Below are 20464 nucleotides of genomic sequence, written 5' to 3' on the forward strand. Positions count from 1 at the left end.
TGTGTGAAAAAATCATTTTCAGTAAAGCAAACATTTTTAACTCCGATCTGTGCTTCTGGGGGTCCCTGGAACAACATATTTTGAGATGGGGGTCCGTGGCCATATACATATAATTTTGGGGGTTTTCCTTGACATGGAAAAGTTGGAGCACCACTGATATAGCATCATACTGTACTGTTTGGATTTAGAAAACATTTTTAGATACGTATTTGGCCGCGGACCTCCATCTCAAAATGTTTTGTTCCAGGGACCCCCAGAAGCAAAGATTTAAGTTACAAATGTTCGCTTTAAAAAAATATATATATATATTCAAAGATTTGCAAAAATGTTCCAGATTTTTTTTTAAATAGCAGATCTACAAGCTTGTCGATCTGCTATTTTTAATAGCCAAAGAAATCTTAAAATGACACAGACAGATGCGTTCCCGGACTGAATGGGTTAAGACCATTACGGAGAGAACAGCAGCTACTCTATCTCGCAGTTACATTCTCACCATTAGGCACAAGCAGCTACCAAAACAAAGCAGCCCTGAGGAGAAGAAGCCCCGAGACAAGCCGCGGTGACTTGTTTATGTGTATTCCGTTCCGCGGTTCATGAGAGATTGTGTCACCGGTTACACACATCAGCAACAAGAAGAAATTATCACCCAGACCCCTTCTGCTACGTTCCTCCATATATAAATCATTCTGTCTCATCCAGCCGCCCGCCTCATCTCACAAACCAGTGACCTTTTTGCTTTTGTTTTCGAACATCGTCCCCCTCCTGCCTTTTTCCCTGGGAGTATGGTTCTGGACAGGTCATTTTACACTAAAATGAATCTGCGGGTGTTTGGCCACCAAAGTGACAAACCTAAAGGACCTACTAGAGAAAAGATGTGTCGACTTGTTTTGTTGCCCTGGTTTGAGCACAAACCTGGCAGGGCTTGGAAGTAAGATTGCGTTTAGCTTTGGGTTGGTTGAATGCTTATTTTTTTCCCCTTTTTTTTGGGGGGGGGGGGGGGGGGGGGTAAATAATCCGGTTGTAGAGCAATATTTTACTCTGCCATCATTCATTGTATTCATGCATTCATCTCCTTTCATCCACTGACATGAAATCATAACATGAGAAGGCAATGACATGCAAATTATTTTGCTTTCATCTTATAGGCGACAATAGATTAAACAATAGAGTAAATTAAACCATGAGTCAACGACATATATACACATACGGTGCTGTATAAAATGAGCTTTGTATTACAGTATATTGTTAAGTTCAATCCATTCCCTTCCTTTCATTCTAGAGTCAATTAAAAGCTAGGCGATCATCAGACGCAGGGGCATGTATGCTACAAAAACAAGTACTGTATACTGTAATTGCATATTGGAAAAAGCTCAAAAGAACAAGAAAAGCATGCAGCTCTCAAGGTCGGGATTATAGTAAACACTCAAAGCTCACAAAATACAAAATACCTGAAAACCAAAAAGGAATAGAATTCAACATTCACGCAGCTTTAAAACAATCAGGACAATGGCATTAGAAATGTCTTTCGACAGATAAACCTACATTTGTTCGGCCTAAAGACTGAACGAGAAACCAATGCCTGACTTCAATACCCTGATAGATTGGGCCAAGGAGTCTCATTTGCAAACAGTGCTATAGCTAGGCCGGTCTCCCACTGAAAAAGACATCAATCGCCATACGCAACTGCAAAACGTGACGGATTTATCAATCTCACGCATCCCTCACACACACACACACACACACACACGCTGTGGCCTATTCATCTGTGAAGGTTGAATATCGCCGGCTAACGAGAGTCAATAACAGAGAATTGATAATGGGCTTACTGTTGCATGCCATATCCATGGTAACAACACTCTCACTCCACCTCCCACGGTGACTTGACTGAGGGTGTTATTTATTTAACCCAGTAAGACCGGGAAAGCCTCTGTACATTTTAACCATTATCTTATACTTTGACTATTCAAAAATAGCAGATATACAAGCTCATAGCGCGGCAGATCTGCTATTTTTGAAAAATCATGAAAATTTGTGCAAATCTTTGAAATTTATATTATTATTTTTTCAAAGCGAACATTTGTTACTCAAATCTTTGCTTCTGGGGATTCTACAAATCTCTTCTAAATCCTAACAGTTTTTTTTTTAATACTTATGTTGCTATAATCAGTGGTTCTCAAACTGTTTCATGTCAAGGACCCCAAAAATTATATGTATTTGGCCGCGGACCACCATCTCAAAATATGTTGTTCCAGGGACCCCCAGAAGCAAAGATTTGAGTAAAATATTTTCGCTTTTAAAAATATATATATATACAAAGATTTGCACACATTTTCAAGATTTTTCAAAAACAGCAGATCTACAAGCTCATAGCACGGCACTCGGTGCCGCGCTATGAGCTTGTAGATCTGCTATTTTGGAATAGCCAAAGTATAAAATAATGGTTAAAAGTGGTTACGCAGATGCGTTCCCGGTCCTAATGGGTTAATTGTATCTTCTGTAGGTTCTCAAGGGCATATTGGGAGGATAGTGGAGAGAAAAGATAAGAAGAAACTAGAATGGGTCCAAGCACTCTGTGTCATGATTTATTCAACGGGGGGGAGGCTTTCAGGTCAAAGGGAATATATTCTATTCTCTCGCAATGTACCTGGGTTGCTGCTGGTGGTCTGTGCCTGGGACTTAGATTAATTTATCCTTCCTTTTTTTGCGGGACCACGGTCTACTGATGATAAATGTGAGAGCATGCGTGTGTGTGTGTGTGTGTGTGTGTGTGTGTGTGTGTGTGTGTGTGTGAGCTCAATGTGTCTTAACAATGCGTCGCATCCATCTTTATGCGCTTCGTGTCCACGCTGTGTCTCTCCAATCTCGCCCGCAAATTCATTTCATTCTCCCAGCAGCCGGGGCCCGAGATGGTATCGGGTTTTAGTGAAAATGTTAAGGTCTATTCAGACCACAACATCATTGACTGTGATCTGAAGATGATAGAGCAAGAGAGAGAGAGAGAGAGAGAGTGTGTGTCTCATGTTTATAGACCCCGCCATGACCTTACAGACTAGGTGCCGTGTTCTTTTTTTTTTAACACTCCAGGGTACGACCGCCCACCGTGTGGGGGGGGTCACAGCAGGGGAGACAGGGGTCCTGGTGGGCTCATGATGAATCATAGGTATTGGGTGTTGGGGGGGGGTGGGGTAAGGTAAAAGGAAGCATTGAAGGGTGTGCAGCAGAGTGTGCAGCGAGTGTTAACCCTTTAAGACCGGGAACGCATATCCGTGTCATTTTAAGATTTCTTTGGCTATTCAAAAATAGCAGATATACAAGCTCATAGCGCGGCACCGAGTGCCGCGCTATGAGCTTGTAGATCTGCTATATATTTTTTTAATCATGAAAATTTGTGCAAATCTTTACAAATGTCTTTTAAATCCTTATCAGTGGTTCTCCAACTTTTTCATGTCAAGGAACCCCAAAATTATTATGTATTTGGCCGCCGATCCCCATCAAAATGTGTTGTTCCAGGGTCCCCCCAGAAGCAAAGATTTGAGTTAAAAATGCTGTTTCAAAAATATATATATATTCAAAGATTTGCCCAAATGTTCAAGATTAAAAAAATAGCAGATCTACAAGCTCGTAGTGCGGCACTCGATGCCGCGCTACGAGCTTGTGGATCTGCTATTTTTTAATAGCCAAAGTGTAAAATAATGGTTATAGCTCAAATCTAAATGACACAGTATGCATTCCCTGGATTGAATGGGTTAATTCGAGGTAGGTTGAGACTAAATCAGCAGATGTGAACTCAAATGAACTCTCACACGGGAGAGTCAGTGCATATGTGGGTGAGATGGTGGAGTCAAAGACGGAGCGTAATGCAGCCACTGATGCAAGTATAGCCAATAAACAATACCTCCTTCATTATACAGTTGGCTGGAATCGGCAGCAAGAGGAATATGATTGCCGTTAACCACATATGAACCCTCACCAAGCCCTATTCTGGGCATGTCTAATTCAGCAAACATTCAGCTAAATTAGACAAACGTTTAGCAAGAATATGCAAACGTTTGGCGAAAATACTTACAATCTACAAGCTCACGAAAAATATCCAATCTACAAGCTCACAATGTATTGTGTTGGCTTTAAGTGGTTTTAATAGCAGGCCTCCCTGCACTTGCCCTCTACTTTAATATTTTAGAACGTGTGGGTCTGTGTGTAATGCATTAACAAGAAAAACAATATACAATAATGTTCACAAATTAAGTTTAACAATTACTGAGCCACCCAGGAAATGAATATACTGTAAGTTGGCTTAAAATTCACGTTATTAACGGGTGTAATTCATTTACAAAACATGAAACTCTCTTAGGGCTTATGTTAACCACATACCTTATTTTCAGAATAAATCAAAAAACCCTATGGTAAAAAACAAAGCATTGGTAATGTGGAGAGGGAACCCACTGCGGACTAGCGTCCAGGTTTAAGGACTGCATACTGTGGCGTTCTATTGGAAAAATAACCCTCTCACTTGGAAAAGAAACCTGGGAATCACTGGACGACGACTCACACCTATTACTGAAATTATGTATGAAATTGTATGAAACGAACACGGTACACTGTCTGGTGGTGGAAAAATAACTTAAGTAAAAGTATAATTACTGCATTGTAGAAATACTCGGTTACAAGTAAAAGGAATTCAAAGTATTGGCATCAAAATGTACTTAAAAGTACCAAAAGTAAAAGTACTCATTATGCAGAATGTTCCATTTCAAGTTTTCAAATGTATAGAAATCTTTTGAAAATAGCAGATCTACAAGCTCACAATGCGTCGCATCGTGACGCATTGTGAGCTTGTAGATCGGCTATTTTCAAATGGCCGAAATGCATATAGGGCTGAAGTGGTTTTTGTATGTTTTGTAATCAAAATATAGTAAAGTTTTCAAATAATTGAAGTGGAGTAAAAGTACAATATTTGCCTCTGAGATGAAGTGGAGTAGAAGTAAAAGTATTGGAAATTGGAAATACTCAAGGAAAGAACAAATACCTCAAAATTGTACTTAAAGGTAGGGTAAGTGATATTTTTTGGGTTAAAACAAAAAGTATTTTGTTAAAAGGTTAAAGCACTATATTGTGATAGTAATCATTGCTATAGAATGTTTGTTCAGTAACAGGAGTCTCCCCGTCTCTCCAGCTCTTTAATAAACAGAAAATACATTTTCCGGTAGGTGTCAAAATCTCAGCCAAGATAGAAAGTACCCATTTTAAGCTTCATTTTTATAGTGTTCCAGTTCCAATTTTGCCTGCTCATTTCTTAGTGTCACCACTTCCAATTTCACTTGTTTAATCTATATCCTGATTGAGTTCTCTATCCTGATTGGATAATATTGGAAATGAAACTGAAACGAAAATGCATTTTCTGTTTTATAAAGAGCTGGAGAGACAAGGAGACTCCTTTTACTGAACAAACACTCTATAGCAATGAGTACTATCAGAATATAGAGCTATTTAACACTTATTTTAACCAAAGAAAATCACTTACCCTACCTTTAAGTACAGTACTTAAGTAAATGTACTTTACACCACTGTCTGGTAGTAGTACATTAGACTTTCATCCTGCAGATAGCAGGATATAAATGTACCTTTTCAGAAAGCTACTGAGGTGTTGTAAACACCAGCTTGTAGTTATTATGACTCAGTGCTAAGGAGGTGTAGCAGGGACAGAAATAGATGAACACAATGAAAGGCCAACAAGTTCAAAAAAGATTCAAGCAAAAAAAAAAAAGGCTGGGCAACAAAAGCTGAAAAAAAAGAGACGAAAGGGACGGAGAGAAATACAATGACAAGGACGACAGTGATGGCCCTGCGTGCTCCCAGTGAAGAGCATCAGCGCCTCAATGAATGGCAGACACCTTGACAGCACTGTCAACAGGTATGATCAAACGCGTGCGGGTCACTTTCATTGTCTCTGACTGCATCAACAATCGTCCCCATACACACAGCAACACCGGGCCATGTTCCCTCTTTTTAACCGGTTCAAACCGGGAACGCATCTGTGTGTATTTTTTTTTTGATTTCTTTGGCTATTCAAAAATAGCAGATATACAAGCTCGTAGAAGTGCCACGCTACGAGCTTGTAGATCTGCTATTTTTTGAATAATCGTGAAAATGTGTGCAAATCTTTTTCCATAGCGAACATTTGTAACTCCGTTTCAACTTCTGGGGGGTCCCTGGAACAAAATATTTTGAGATGGGGGTCCGCGGCCAAAATTCATATAATTTTGGGGGTCCTTGACATGAAAAAGCTTGAGAACCACTGATTATAGCAACATCATTTTTTTTCAAAAAACTGTTAGGATTAAGAAGACATTTGTAATCCCCCCAGAAGCAAAGATTTGAGTTTAAATTGTTTGCTTTAAAAATATATATATATATATTCAAAGATTTGCTCAAAGTTTCAAGATAGCAGATCTACAAGCTCATAGTGCTATGAGCTTGTAGATCTGCTATTTTTTGAATAGCCAAAGAAATAAAAAAAATGACACACAGATGCGTTCCCGGTCTTAATGGGTTAAAATAGCCCAACATGGCCCTGTCACTGGATGGAGAGTATACTGCAAAGACACAAGACAACGTCAACAAACGCAGCGCAGATCCTGGCTGGGCGTGGAGCTGCTGCGGCACATCATGTAGCATGACTAACCTGCCTGGTTACCTCTATAGGGGTTCTCTTATAAAAGGAAAGTGGGGGGGGGGGATCCATCTACATGTATAGCTGCACATGGAGAAACATCACCGTCTCTCTCGGTTAGATAATGTCACACTAGCAGTTTCATAAGTAACATTGAGATACATAATGAAGGGAATTAAATGTCATATTTGTTAAATCTTTCATTGTGTGATTGTATAAGGATTTAATTAGAACGTGGTTTCTGCCTCTCCCGCTTTCCTCTGAGGACTCAATGGGAAAATGAGGTTTGATTAAAAAACTTTGTTGGGCTTTTTGTTGTTGTTGATGTTGTTGAAGATATGCTCAAACTCAGTCATGTGTCCAACTACAATGTGTACTTTGGGTGTTACAGTCTGGTTCATTTAATATGTGATGGATGTTTACTGATAAAAAGCCTGATTCACTCTCACTCTCTAAGAAGCCAAAACGAATTAACTTGAAACTAATTCTCCCAGCAGTACTCAGTGAAGTCACACTTGTCCATTAGCCATTCATCATCATAACTTTGCACTTTAATTAAGAGAATAAATATTGTTGGTGTCCTCTGCAGCTAATATTTAGCAATACACAACATCTAATCAAAGCCAAATTGTAGGAGAGCGGGACAGAGGGAACCTGAATTAGACTTTGAACATAAAGCTTCATGCAACCCTTGTCTAGCATTGGCTTCCAAAGTTTGTAGGCTTTGTCAGTTTTGAACAAAATGCCCCAAATCATGAAGAGCAGCGTGCGATTTCCGTGACATTTTGCACGCACATTCCCAATAGGCAGAGGAGGAAATGCCACCCTTTTCACATTGGCCTGTTATTGTGCCACCAGCAGGTTCATTTTTGCAAAACACATTTTTGGAACAAAATGTCTCAATGAAAGGCCTAGGAAGAAATGCCACTGTTTTCACATTGGCATATTATTCTGCCACCAGGAGGCCACAATAACCTCCCTGACCTGGTGGAGACATTCTAGTCTTCTTTATTTTCCCAAGCATGCACAGATAGGCCAACTCTGGCTAAATTATCCCACAGCTCTTGCAAGGGCATGTATCGGTATGTGAGGCTGTTTGTGCATTGTACAAGTCAGTGTGCTAGAGTGTGACTCTTGTCACAGCATACAATAGCAAGTGTTGCTCAATGAAAAGTACAGATGGTAAATACAGCGAGCTGATTTCCCCGGAACCGAGAATATTTCTGAAAGAAACATGTTATCTTTCGGAAAGATACAAAATGCAGGCATATGATATGAGACCTGATTAAACAGCCAATGTTCGATCCAATAAGAATGTTGCTGGGTCTTGGGGTCGATCCATCGAGACCCAAGTCAAACACTCATTGTTCAATTGTGTGTAATGGCTTTAGATATGGCGGCTGGTGACCGGGGAGGTTGCTGGAGGGGGCTCTACCCCCATCGATTACGGCCAGGATAGATAGATAGATGCCCGCCGGGGGATGAGCCCTTCCAGCATTCGCCACGGTTGCGTTTTGCCATGTATGTCGTTAGGGTAATGGGCCATAAAACATTTGCCATTGATTTCTGAGGGAAGCAAGCCAACGTAGGCGAACCAACACCAGGCCTACTGGAGGAGGTCTGTGGGCAACAGTTTGAGGCACTGTATGTGCAAGCTCAGCGCTATGCTGGCAATGCATGCAAGAACCGGTTCAAAGAGGGGTCATGTCGTCAAGTCAGTTCAAGATGAATTCCCTCAAAGGAAGCATTAGTCAGGAGGATACAAAGTGGAGGAGGAAATGCTAAATAGATACCTGCTGTAGGTTGGTTGGTGGGTTGTTATATTCTTATATTTATTTTGGACATAATGTCTATGCTTGTTGAAAATGGAGGCCATTCAATATAAATGACACTCTTTGCAGTTTAGTACATTTTAATCAATATTCACATTAAAAAAAAATTATGCTGACCGTACAGTAGCTTTCTGTTAAGTGTCAAGATCAGTTTTTTGGGGCAGTCGACGGGAAGACGATGACTTATGATTTATTTGATGAATTTCAGACGCTGTATGAATACAGTCGATCTATTAGCTCTCACAGGCAGACTTGAGTTTGGCCAGAGGGATCAGTGCAGGATCAGTGCCCCAGAAGCAGACAAGGGTTCAATTCGTCCTCAAAAAGGCACTTGGCGGACAGGGATCGACTCACCCTGGCTGGCTGTTGCTGTTGCAAATCTATAACCTTACAGTCAGTGGTGGAAAAAGTACCACAATGTTTTACTTGAGTAAAAGTATGATACTGCAATGTAGAAATATTCTGTTAAGTAAAAGTCTGGAGTTCAAAATGTACTTTAGTAAAAAAAAAGTACATAAGTATTGGTATCAACATGTACTTAAAATACCAAAAGTAAAATACTCGTTATGCAGAAGGTCCCATTTCACAAGTTTTCAAATGTGTAAAATGTATAAAAATCCTTTGAAAATAGCAGATCTACAAGCTCACAACGCATCGCTTCGTGCCGCGTTGTGAGCTTGTAGATCGGCTATTTTCAAATTGCCAAAGTTTAAATAAGAATAAAGTGGTTTTGTAATAATAACCAAAATCTACAAAGTAACTAGTAACTTAAGTTTTCAAATAATTGTAGTGGAGTAAAAGTACAATATTTGCCTCCGAGATGTAGTGGAGTAGAAGTAAAAGTATTGAATATTGGAAATACTCCAGTAAAGTAAAAAGTACCTCAAAACTGTACTTAAGTACAGTACTTGAGTACATGTACTTAGTCACTTTCCACCACCGCTTACAGTAATAAGAAACATAACGTAACTTAGGTTCCAGCTTCCAGCTCTCACTAACCTGAGGTGGGGGGAGTCCTCCAGCGCCCGGTGGACAGTCAGGTAACATGATGGTCTTTGTAGCCGTGCTGCACTGACAGTTAGGCGAGGGGTTAGCCATGGTCCAGTTCCCATTCAGGAAGATGTCACTGATTGACTGGTCAACGGGGGGAGTGAACCAATCATTCTGACTGGAGACACACGGGAGGTCGCTGAAGGGAAAAAACAGAGAGGAACAGGATTGTTTGACGAAGCTACAGTAGGAAGCAGTGTTGGTTTTTGACAGCAAATTTTGATTTAGTTTTAGTCACAGTCTTTTGAATAAAACTCCATTTAGTTTTAGTCATATTTTAGACATCTGAAATGTTTTCGTTTGTGTCTAGTTTTGGTCGAATAAATATCATAAGATTATAGTCAACTAAATCTACAGTTGATTTAGTCGACTAAAATGTATTTTGGCGGTGCCTTGATGGTGTCGTAATGGCTGATTTTACACTTGGTTGCCCGCTGAAAATAGCAGATCTACAAGCTCACAACGCGTTGTGAGCTTGTAGATCTGCTATTTTCAGAGAGCAGCACCCGAGCGCAACCAAACATAAAATGACTTGTCTTTTAGTTCTACTGGATCTCTACTCCACTAGTCCCTCACTAACATCTTAGTCAAGTTTTTATTTGTTGACGAAATTGTCAATATATTTAGTCTTAGTTTTAGTCATCATAGGTTAGTTTATATTTAGATTTCGTCAGTGAAAAAAGGTAGTCGACGAACATCTTTCAACACTGCTAGGAAGAAGTACAGAAGTGCAAACACATGTAGTAGACACACACACACACACACACACACACACACACACACACACACACACACACACACACACACACACACACACACACACACACACACACACACACACACACACACCCCCCCACACACACACACACACACACACACACACACACACACACACACACACACACACACACACACACACACACACACACACGAGAGAGAGGAAATGACAGTGGTGATGGCGGAGACACACGAGGCCTGGAGTCATTTCGGTACACTCTTATCTTGAGAACTCGTTTCACTCATTTTGAGTGTTGCTCAGGAAGACGTGATGAGACGGCGGGCTGGTACCTCAACATGTTCACACTCATGAGACTTGACAGCGTGGCTTCTACACTGTAAGCTAAGTCAGTAGATATCTCAGTCTATTCCAATCCAATCCACTTTATTTATAGAGCACATTTAAAACAACAGCGTTGAACCAAAGTGCTGTACACTCAGTAAACAAATGAACAATAACAAGTTTGAGTTTTCAAACGGATTTAAACACAGGCAAGGTTTGAGAGGCTCTCTAACGTGGGGTGGAAGCGCTTTCCACAGTTTGGGCGCTACAGCGCAAAGTGATCCGTCTCCCCTGGTCTTCAGCCTTGTTTGTAGGACCAGAAGAAATGACTGGTCAGTAGACCTTAATGGTGCGTTCACACGGGCAGATTAAAAGATACATGCTACCATTCATTTTCAATGACTGTGTATTTTTGTATCTTTTAATCTGCCCGTGTGAACACACCATAAGACCCTTGTAGGGTTATTGGGAGGTGTGACTGACAACTATCACACCACTGTGTATCCACGCAATACAACACAAGTCATACAGTCCCCAAACAAATGAATTCATGTATGAGTTGAATAAAGTGAACACATCAGACTGATGTAGTAAATGTTTGAGGAGTTTCATCTCAACTGCTAGTGTAAATGTCTTGAGTCATGAGCGATGAATATTTGAAGGACGTTGAGTATTAGGCCTGCATTTAATGACATGCACTGCATTAAAACAGTGTGAGCGTGTGTGCTGGGAAAGAACTCAACACAAAATGGACCTCACAGGGAATTAAGTGCTCCACAGTTCCTGCACGTGGCAAAATTTGCATAACATTTTCTTTTTGTTCAGATTTCCAAGTTGGAAAAGCCTTTTTTTTCATTATCATTCACCCTGTTCAACAATGGTCTGGGGAACACGCAGGGCATCCCAAAAGCATTGATTAAATTTGCTCTCGGAAATTGGATTACATAATTACTGTACGCTGAGCAGCACTCCGTTCAGAGCACTGCGTAACTTGTCTTTTGTCATGTGTTGTTCTGCAAATGGGTTGTTGTCCATGCTGAGGCTTATTGGGATAGAAATAGACAGTACGCACATGCATGAATATTTGGATACATAGGTGTGCACAAAATGCATGCACACATGCACGTACAGTGAGTTCACACTTACACACAGCTGTGTACAGTAGCTGTACGCATGCGAACACAGACACGGAGATTGGGCTAATTGTTTTAGAAGGAATATAAGTTAGGTATGCACAAACAAGTCCACAAATGCGTGCCTGGGTAGTTTTGGCAACAGCCCTTTGTGCTTTAATCTACTAGTGCACTAAGGAATGGTTCGTATACTTACGGTATGGGGTCTCCAGTCATGCAGCGACTCCCAAAGCCTGGGTTGTTTACAAGGGAGTCCACCACACGATCCACCTCTGGGATTTTAGGTCCATCCTTACTGAAAAAAGTATTTAAAGTAAACGTCTTAGTCTCAAAGTCGATCCCTCACAGTCATCAATGGTAGGGTTAGGTAACCCTAACCCTAACCCATAATTGATTATTATTACAACACTTAACATTACCCACTTCATCCCTATATAGTGCTTGCCGACGTGTTTCACCACGGGGGGGGGGGGGACAGGGGGCGTGGCAACCGTGGCATAGTAGCTGCAGACATACTGGTGGGGGTCAATGTTAAGTCAACCTGTTTATACCCTACCAAGAGGTCCGCGCTACCAAATGACACTTGTTGACGCCCCTTTCAGGATTTTTTGGTACGCACTATACAATTCGGCCATTTGAAAATAGCAGATCTACAAGCTCACAATGAGCTTGTAGATCTGCTATTTTCAAAAGATTTGTATACATTTTATTCATTTGAAAACTGGTGAAAGGGGACATTCTGAATAATGAGTATAGTTTTACTTTTGGTACTACCTTTAAGTACATTTTGATACCAATACTTTTGTATTTTTACTCAAGTAAATTTAGAATTCTTAACTTAGAGAGGCACCGAGAGGCACCTATGGTTATCCACTGCCGTCCAGGGGCACCTTTTTGAAGATCGTGCAAGAATGAACAGGTAACCACTGTAACTCAAATCCTGCCCGCCCTTTTTATCTGCAGGCCAGATATGACAAACATAATCACCCATGATTCTCCCATGTATTTCACACCTACGGCCAATTTATGCGTGGCGTTATGTATGGGTATGCATGGGGCCATCTCCGTCCGTACTCTGCATACTTTGATCTGTCGTCTACTCCGCACGAAGCCTGTAAGCTTACGGACGCATATAGCTGTGGTCCGGACTACTCCTAACGCTATGGACCAGAGCTACACATCAAACAGAACAGTACACAGCAAAGAAGAAAGAAGGTATAAGGAAAACAACACAGCACTAGCAAAGCGCTATCAGAAAAATGCATGTGAAGTTTGCAGACGTAGTAGCCAAGTCTCCCCATGGAAAATAAATAAATTACTAGAAGAAGTGCTCCTCGGAGCACAGGTCTCCGCCAGGTCAGGTAGGATATTGTGGCCTCCTGGTGGCGCTAAAATAGGCCAATGTGAAAAGGGTGCCATTTCTTCTTAGGCCTTTCACGGGAATCGGACACTGCATTCATGATCTGAGGCATTTTGTTCCAAAAATGTGTTTTGCTAAATTAGACCACCTGGTGGCGCTATAACAGGCCGATGTGAAAAGGGTGGCATTTCTTCCTCGGCTTAGTGGGAATATGCGTGCAAAATGTCACTGAAATTGCATGCTGTGTTCAAGATTTGAGGCATTTTGTTCAAAACAAACCAATCCCGCAAACTTTGGAAGACAATCTTAGGCAATCAGGATGGAATAAAAATCCAACAGATCCGTGGCGTGTTGATCACATGACTATAGAGATACTGTGTACCGATTTGTGTGATGTTTGGACAAAATCTGTAGGAGTCGTATCAAAAAATGTGTTTTGCACAAATCGGCCTCCTAGTGGTGCTATAACAGGCCAATCTGAAAAAGTGGGCCAGAGGTTCTGAATTGGCATCCAGTTTCGCAGCGACCGGGCCAACGGTGCGTGAGATCAGCTGCTCACAGACAGAAGGACGGACGGACAGGGTGCAAAACATACTCTCTCGCCATGCCTCTCTGCCTGGCGGAGACAATAATAATATCCAGCGGATATCTTTTTGAGCTGACAGTGATTATTATTTTCCTATGTGTGATATTTATTCAGTTTGGGGAAATAATCATATTAGCTTATTAGTTCGAGTTGGCTGGGGCAGGTTGAATCACTCTGCCCTATAGTGGATGAAATGGTTGAATCTCAATTTAGACTCAATTTAGTACGGAGTGAAGTAGACCTATGTGGACGCTTGCAATTGTAATGTATGGCCACATACACGAGAGCACGACGAGTAAATGGACATGACAGAAGCCGAGGCCACCCGGCCTACCCAAAGGAACTCTGGGAGTTGGAGGCATTGACTGAATCGTGAAGATTTGCAGACACTACATGGTAATTGTGGGTTATCGCGCGTGCCATGGCATTGATTGTTTCGCAGAGGGCTTGGTTTAGTGAATCAGTGCGGATTACATGATCGTTAGATGTAAATCCATCTGAAGATCCAACGGGGTCTGAAGGGAGATTAGATATGGAGGCTGGGGCATCAGTCTTGATACGTTTCAGACGGATAACTCAATGCTGATGCAATGTGCTATCGGGATCAGTTTAATCAAGAATGAGGGTGAAATCATAGACTTGCAGAGCCTTTCCTTTGGTTGAAGACCCAGCAACTGAATTCCCAATATACCTGTACAGTGTGTGCCTGATGTTTTTTGTTGTTGTTGCATTAACTTAACTTGTAATGTGTGTTGTGCAACTATGTTTGCAGATATGTTCAAGACACTATAGCCTATACTGTAATATGTAAGACCTGTTGATACCGCCTCAGTGGCTTGTATAGACCTACTAAACCCTATGTGTGCCAGTTCTCGATTTCAATCCCATTACCGAAAACACATTACTGAATACACAAACTCTGCCCTTTATCTTGAGGGTATATAGTGAGGGAGTTCAAGCATGTTTCATAAAGACCATGATGATGATTTTTTTTTGTTGCCCGCAGTGGCTGTTGGACCCATCGACCACTGGGATTAATACGGTGTTCACTGCCTCATACCAGAGGCATGTCCGTGAAGGTCACATGGTCATTTCTCTGGCCACCAGAGAGAGAGAGAGCAATTGACGTCGCTCTATTGTAGAAATGGATTATGTGCAGCCATCTGTTTTGTCATTAACAACGGCTGGATTACTACGCTATTCGGGGAAATGAAACCATCATTCAGTTCAAAGATGAACACTTGATACACAGAAATAGAAATGGAACTAATGAGTGGTTTATCTGATAAAAAAAGAATGAAACGCCTGAGAATTGAATGTTGGATGATGGTCCCACTTCAGCCCTATATATATATTTCGGCCATTTGAAAATATGCAGATGTACAAGCTCAATACATGTAATACATGAGGAACATTTGTTGCTAGACACTTTCGTGAAGCCAGTCGTCCTGTGTCGACACTCTAGTTTTTGTGTATTCAACAGATCTCTACAACACGTAGAGGCGCTGATGTTAATCAGAGAGCACTTAAATCTGAATATAAATGGATTTTAATGAAGAGTTGCCTCTCTTGCTTTCTGTAACACCTTGATTATGTCTTCCTCTTCCCAGGGCCTTATTCTGTAGTGTCTTCCATCCTTAGGTACGTTATTAAAATCTATGTTGTATACTCGTGTAGGTGCCTATTGCAATGTATTTATGAATTGAGTCCTGCGAGTGACTTGTGTACATCCTCTACAAGTAAACGTATCTCTTCTGGGGTGGAGGAGCTGATGAAGGCGCGCGCAGCGAGGAAGCTGCGGATGCTATTATGGACAATCACTCTAATCCCCTTCACCTGGGAGATTGTGGGAAGGCTCAGCAGCATGCCAGGGAGAATGATTGATTCATTCTCCCCCCGGGGACAACCAGTAGACTGAGACTGTCCTTTGTGCAGCTAGCTATGAAGATGTATAACGAGGAATCGAGGATCGTGTTGTCGCTCATCCCGCTCAGGACTAATTGCTCGGAAACAAGCAGTCCAGTACGGTATGCTTCTGTGTGTTCTCTGTACTGTTACCTGTTTTGGACTAAATCGCATAGTCACTGTCGAGGGTGTATAGTGTTGTATGTATGTATGTATGTATGTATGTATGTATGTATGTATGTATGTATGTATGTATATACTGTATATATATATATATATATATATATATATATATATATATATATATATATATATATATATATATACAGTGGTGGAAAAAGTACTCAAATTCTTTACTTAGGTAAAAGTATCAATAATGCAATATAGAAATACTCGGTTAGGGCGCGCTCCCACCAAGAGTTGGCTGGCCGCTGTTAAACGCAGGTTGTGCGCGGCCACAGTTTTTTGCAGCCAGCGGATTCAAAAAAACGCTGTGACGCACCTGTCACTCACATTCAAGACCGTCCCCGTAGCCCACACCGCCTGCTGCCTTGAGCACCATGGTGCTTCCTGAATCTTGGGACGGTCCGCCTTCAACTCACCCGATTGGACAGAGGGAGAAAATCGGCTCCTGCCTCCAGCAGTTTTATGCTTAGTCGCGGAGAGCAGATAAACGCAAGGTCTGCGCGACAAGCGGAAAAATCTGCTCTTGCGTGAATCCACGCATTTACATTGACAATGCATTGGCAGATTCTGCCCCAGAGGTAAAATAAAAGTGCGGTGGGAGCGCGCCCTTACAAGTAAAAGTCTGGAATTCAACATTTACTTGAGTAAAAGTACAAAAGTATTGGTATAAAAATGTACTTAAAGTACCAAAAGTTAAAGTACTAAAATATTTGAAAATAGCAGATCTACAAGCTCACAACGCGTCGCGATGCGACGCCTCTGAGATGTAGTGGAGTAGAAGTAAAAATATTGGAAATTGGAAATACTCAAGTAAAGTACAAATACCTCAAAATATTACCTAAGTACTGTACTTAAGTAAATGTACTTAGTTACTTTCCACCATATATATATATATATATATAATTATTATTATTATTTTGTTTTAATTGATGGTAAACATGTCTTGTTGCTTTGAATATGATGTCTCTCCAGTCTCCATGCATCATGCTGCATCTGCCGTACTTTGTACGGGATCAATAAAGGTCTTATCTTATCTCTGTATGGGTTGTGAATAATTCCTTATACTGTACTGCACTGTACGTACTGAGGTACTTTAGTTGAAAAGTTAAAAGAAACTAGCATTAAAGTATGTTTTTAATCACTGTTATAAAGCATTATAAAATGATTATAATGTATTACAACTACACAATTTGTGTGTTATTCCTTCATAGATGTTATGTTTTTTTCCCCCACTTTACTTGAAGCATCCAATGACCACCAGTATAATTGCAATATATTCATTATAAAAGTTATTATGACGCATTACAACATTATTACAACTAATAATGTATTACAACTGGCCAAAAGAAGTCTGTGAGTGACCAACAATTATGAAGTATTATGATACAGTACTTGACCGTATAAGTCATTATAAAATGCTTGATTATTGTGATTATTGTTATAAAGTGTTAGTGTATATAACTATAATTATACACTGTTATAAGTCAGTTATAATGCATTAGAGGTATGTTTAAAATGCTTTATAAACACGGACTTGACATCAAAAGTGGTACCGGAATTTCTATTATAAAACATAATTTTCAAGGGCACCTTGCATACATCTGGGTTTTACCACCTGGTGCCCATCAGCACATGGTTTTCCTGCCTCTTTCTGCATCCTAATAATTCCACTTCCATATCAGCGGTAATACTGCCCGAAAATTAACCCATTAAGACCGGGAACGGGTCTTTTTTTTTTTTTCTTTGGCTATTCAAAAATAGCAGATATACAAGCTCGTAGCGAGGCACCGAGTGCCGCGCTACGAGCTTGTAGATCCGCTATTTTTTTTAAATCGTGAAAATGTGTGCAAATCTTGGAATATATGTTTTAAAGGGAACATTTTTAACTCAAATCTTTGCATCTGGGGGGGGGGGGGGGGTCCGCGGCCAAATTCATATAATTTTGGGTGGTCCTTGACATGAAAAAGTTTGAGAACGACTGACAGCAACATAGGTTTTTTTCTAAAAACTGTTAAGATTTAGAAGACATTTGTAGAATCCCCCAGAAGCAAAGATTTGAAACATATACATTCAAAGATTTGCAAAAATTTTCTCGATTTAAAAAAAAAATAGCAGATCTACAAGCTCATAGCGCGGCACTCGGTGCCGCGCTATGAGCTTGTATATCTGCTATTTTCGAATAGCCAAAGAAATCTAAAAATGACACACAGATGCGTTCCCGGGTCTGAATGGGTTAAGAAAGGCTGTAGTTATGCTGTGAGGCGAAAATACCCACTCGTCTACAAAACTATATGAATCATTATCTTCAGCCGCTCAACTAAAATGGGTCATTGGTATTAACGAGGTACGCAGTACATTGATGCTCACCTGGGTCAACTAGTAAGGTGCAGATGCAGAACGCTCTAGTTAGCACGGCCATCATGAGGGAATAATATGTGTTAAAGCATCTCAAGGGAAAAGGCCTTTTTGGTAATTGACCGTGGGGAATGTCAAAGCCATAAAGGACGTACGCGCGCATATAATTGTGTAACACAAGATCAGTTTCCTGCTCATTTTTGATGACTTCTGCATCTACGCTTGGAACCTTACAGTACATATACATACATGCCAGCAGTGGTGGAAAAAGTACAAAGTATTAATACTGGATTGTAGAAATACTCTGTTACAAGTAAAGGTCCGGAATTCAAAATTTACTTGAGTAAAAGTACAAAAGTATTGGTATCAAAATGTACTCAAAGTACCAAAAGTATAAAGTAGTCATTATTCAGAATGTCCCATTTAACAAGTTTTCAAATGTATAAAAATCTTTTGAAAATAGCAGATCTACAAGCTCACAATGCGTCGCATCGCGACACATTGTCAGCTTGTAGATCGGCTATTTTCAAATGGGCGAAATGTACATAGGGCTGAAGTGGTTAATGTATGTTAAGTAATAATAATCAACATCTACAAAGTAACTAAAGTTTTCAAATAATTGTAGTGGAGTAAAAGTGCAATATTTGCCTCTGAGATGTAGTGGAGTAGAAGTAAAAGTATTGGAAATTGGAAATACTCAAGTAAAGTACAAATACCTCAAAATTGTACTTAAGTACAGTACTTGAGTAAATGTACTTAGTTACTTTACACGACTGGTATATACTGGACTTTATCTAAATAAATAAAAACTAATCATTACCACACTTTCAATTTTCCAAATAAGTTGAGGGGATATTTTGGTTTCCACGGCAACGTGCAAAGGCCCCGCCGCCAGTCCATTGAAAAGGCCCAGTAAGATCAATCTATTAGAATGCAATGATCTCCTCTGGATAGAATAAGCATACTGCCATGGAATACCAATGAGGCCCAGGCACAGTACATCCAATAAAACATGTTGTCACACTGCTGCAGATGGATACCGCACGCTTACGGTTGTGCTGACGCGATCCTAGCATGAAATATTCAACATGTTACTTTTGTCACACTTGTGTGATGTATAACAGTTCAGCAATGCCGCTGTATGAGAATAAATGACGTTACACGCAAATACATCCAAACTTTTCCACTGAAGAATTCAAACTTGGCAGAAAGTTTCTTTTTTCTTGACTTTTTGAGACATTTAAACTGAAACAAGAATGAACGTGTCAAAAGAGTTAAAGTTAAAAAAAGAAAAGAAGAAAAGAAAAACTAACAAAAAATCATCTATTTTCCTCCTTTTACCAAGAAAGTGCCAGGATGATTACTTTAGATAAACCAGTTTCACATAACAGTATGTTTAATTATCTCATGACACCTACAAAGTGGATTTCTAGATTGTGCTGCCAAGGGAAATGGAAAAACCTGCCCCGGTGGAAAACACAATGACAGCTTGATGTTACAAGAAATGAAATGTGAACGCCGCCGCGCCGAGGTGGCGCTTTGATGGTTTTAGACAGATAACAGATGATACATATTAGAATTCAAAACGTGGGAATCAGCGCAGCACTTATGTTGTTAACCCGTTAAGGACCGGGAACGCACCTGTGTAACCACTTTAAACCATTATTTTATACTTTGGGCTATTCAAAAATAGCAGATATACAAGCTCATAGAGCTTGTAGATCTGCTATTTTTTGAAAAAAAATTGTGCAAATCTTTGAATATATATGTTTTTAAAGCGATTTTTTTTTTACTCAAATCTTTGCTTCTGGGGGATTCTACAATGTCTTCTGAATCCTAACAGTTTTTTGAAAAAACGAATGTTGCTATAATCAGTGGTTCTCTAACTTTTTCATGTCAAGGACCCCCAAAATTATATGTATTTGGCCACGGACCCCCATCTCAAAATATGTTGTTCCAGGGACCCCCCAGAAGCAAAGATTTAAATGAAAAATGTTCGCTTTAAAAAAATATATATATTCAAAGATGTGCACACATTTTCACCATTTAAAAAAAATAGCAGATCTACAAGCGTGGCACTGAGTGCCGCGCTACGAGCTTGTAGATCTGCTATTTTTGAATAGCCCAAAGTATACAATAATGGTTAAAGTGGTTACACAGACGCTTTCCCGGCCTTAATGGGCTAAAGAAGAGGTGCGATTATTATGTTGCCACTTTGAGCACACTGGTGTTGAGAATATAGGGGGAGGAATTACATCATAGATTGATGACAGAATCTGTCATTTTGGCAGAAATGCCAGCTCTAGTTTCTATGAAAAAAGATGGTT

At 40.3% G+C, this 20464-nt stretch overlaps 1 protein-coding gene across 1 annotated transcript in view; it reads right to left on the reverse strand.

Moving 5' to 3' along the window:
• LOC308101484 (phospholipid-transporting ATPase ABCA1) overlaps window positions 1-20464 on the reverse strand; it is a gene marked incomplete at its 5' end in the record, with an annotated part of 254815 nt that overhangs the window by 107504 nt on the left and 126847 nt on the right. The window contains 2 exons of the mRNA XM_080450900.1: window positions 9502-9691; window positions 11942-12040. Of these exons, the coding sequence (XP_080307026.1) occupies window positions 9502-9691; window positions 11942-12040 (289 nt within the window). The remainder of the gene's footprint in view (window positions 1-9501; window positions 9692-11941; window positions 12041-20464) is intronic.

Source organism: Gymnoscopelus braueri (genome assembly GCF_963280865.1).
Source record: "Gymnoscopelus braueri genome assembly, chromosome: 15".
Classification (NCBI taxonomy): Eukaryota; Metazoa; Chordata; class Actinopteri; order Myctophiformes; family Myctophidae; genus Gymnoscopelus; species Gymnoscopelus braueri.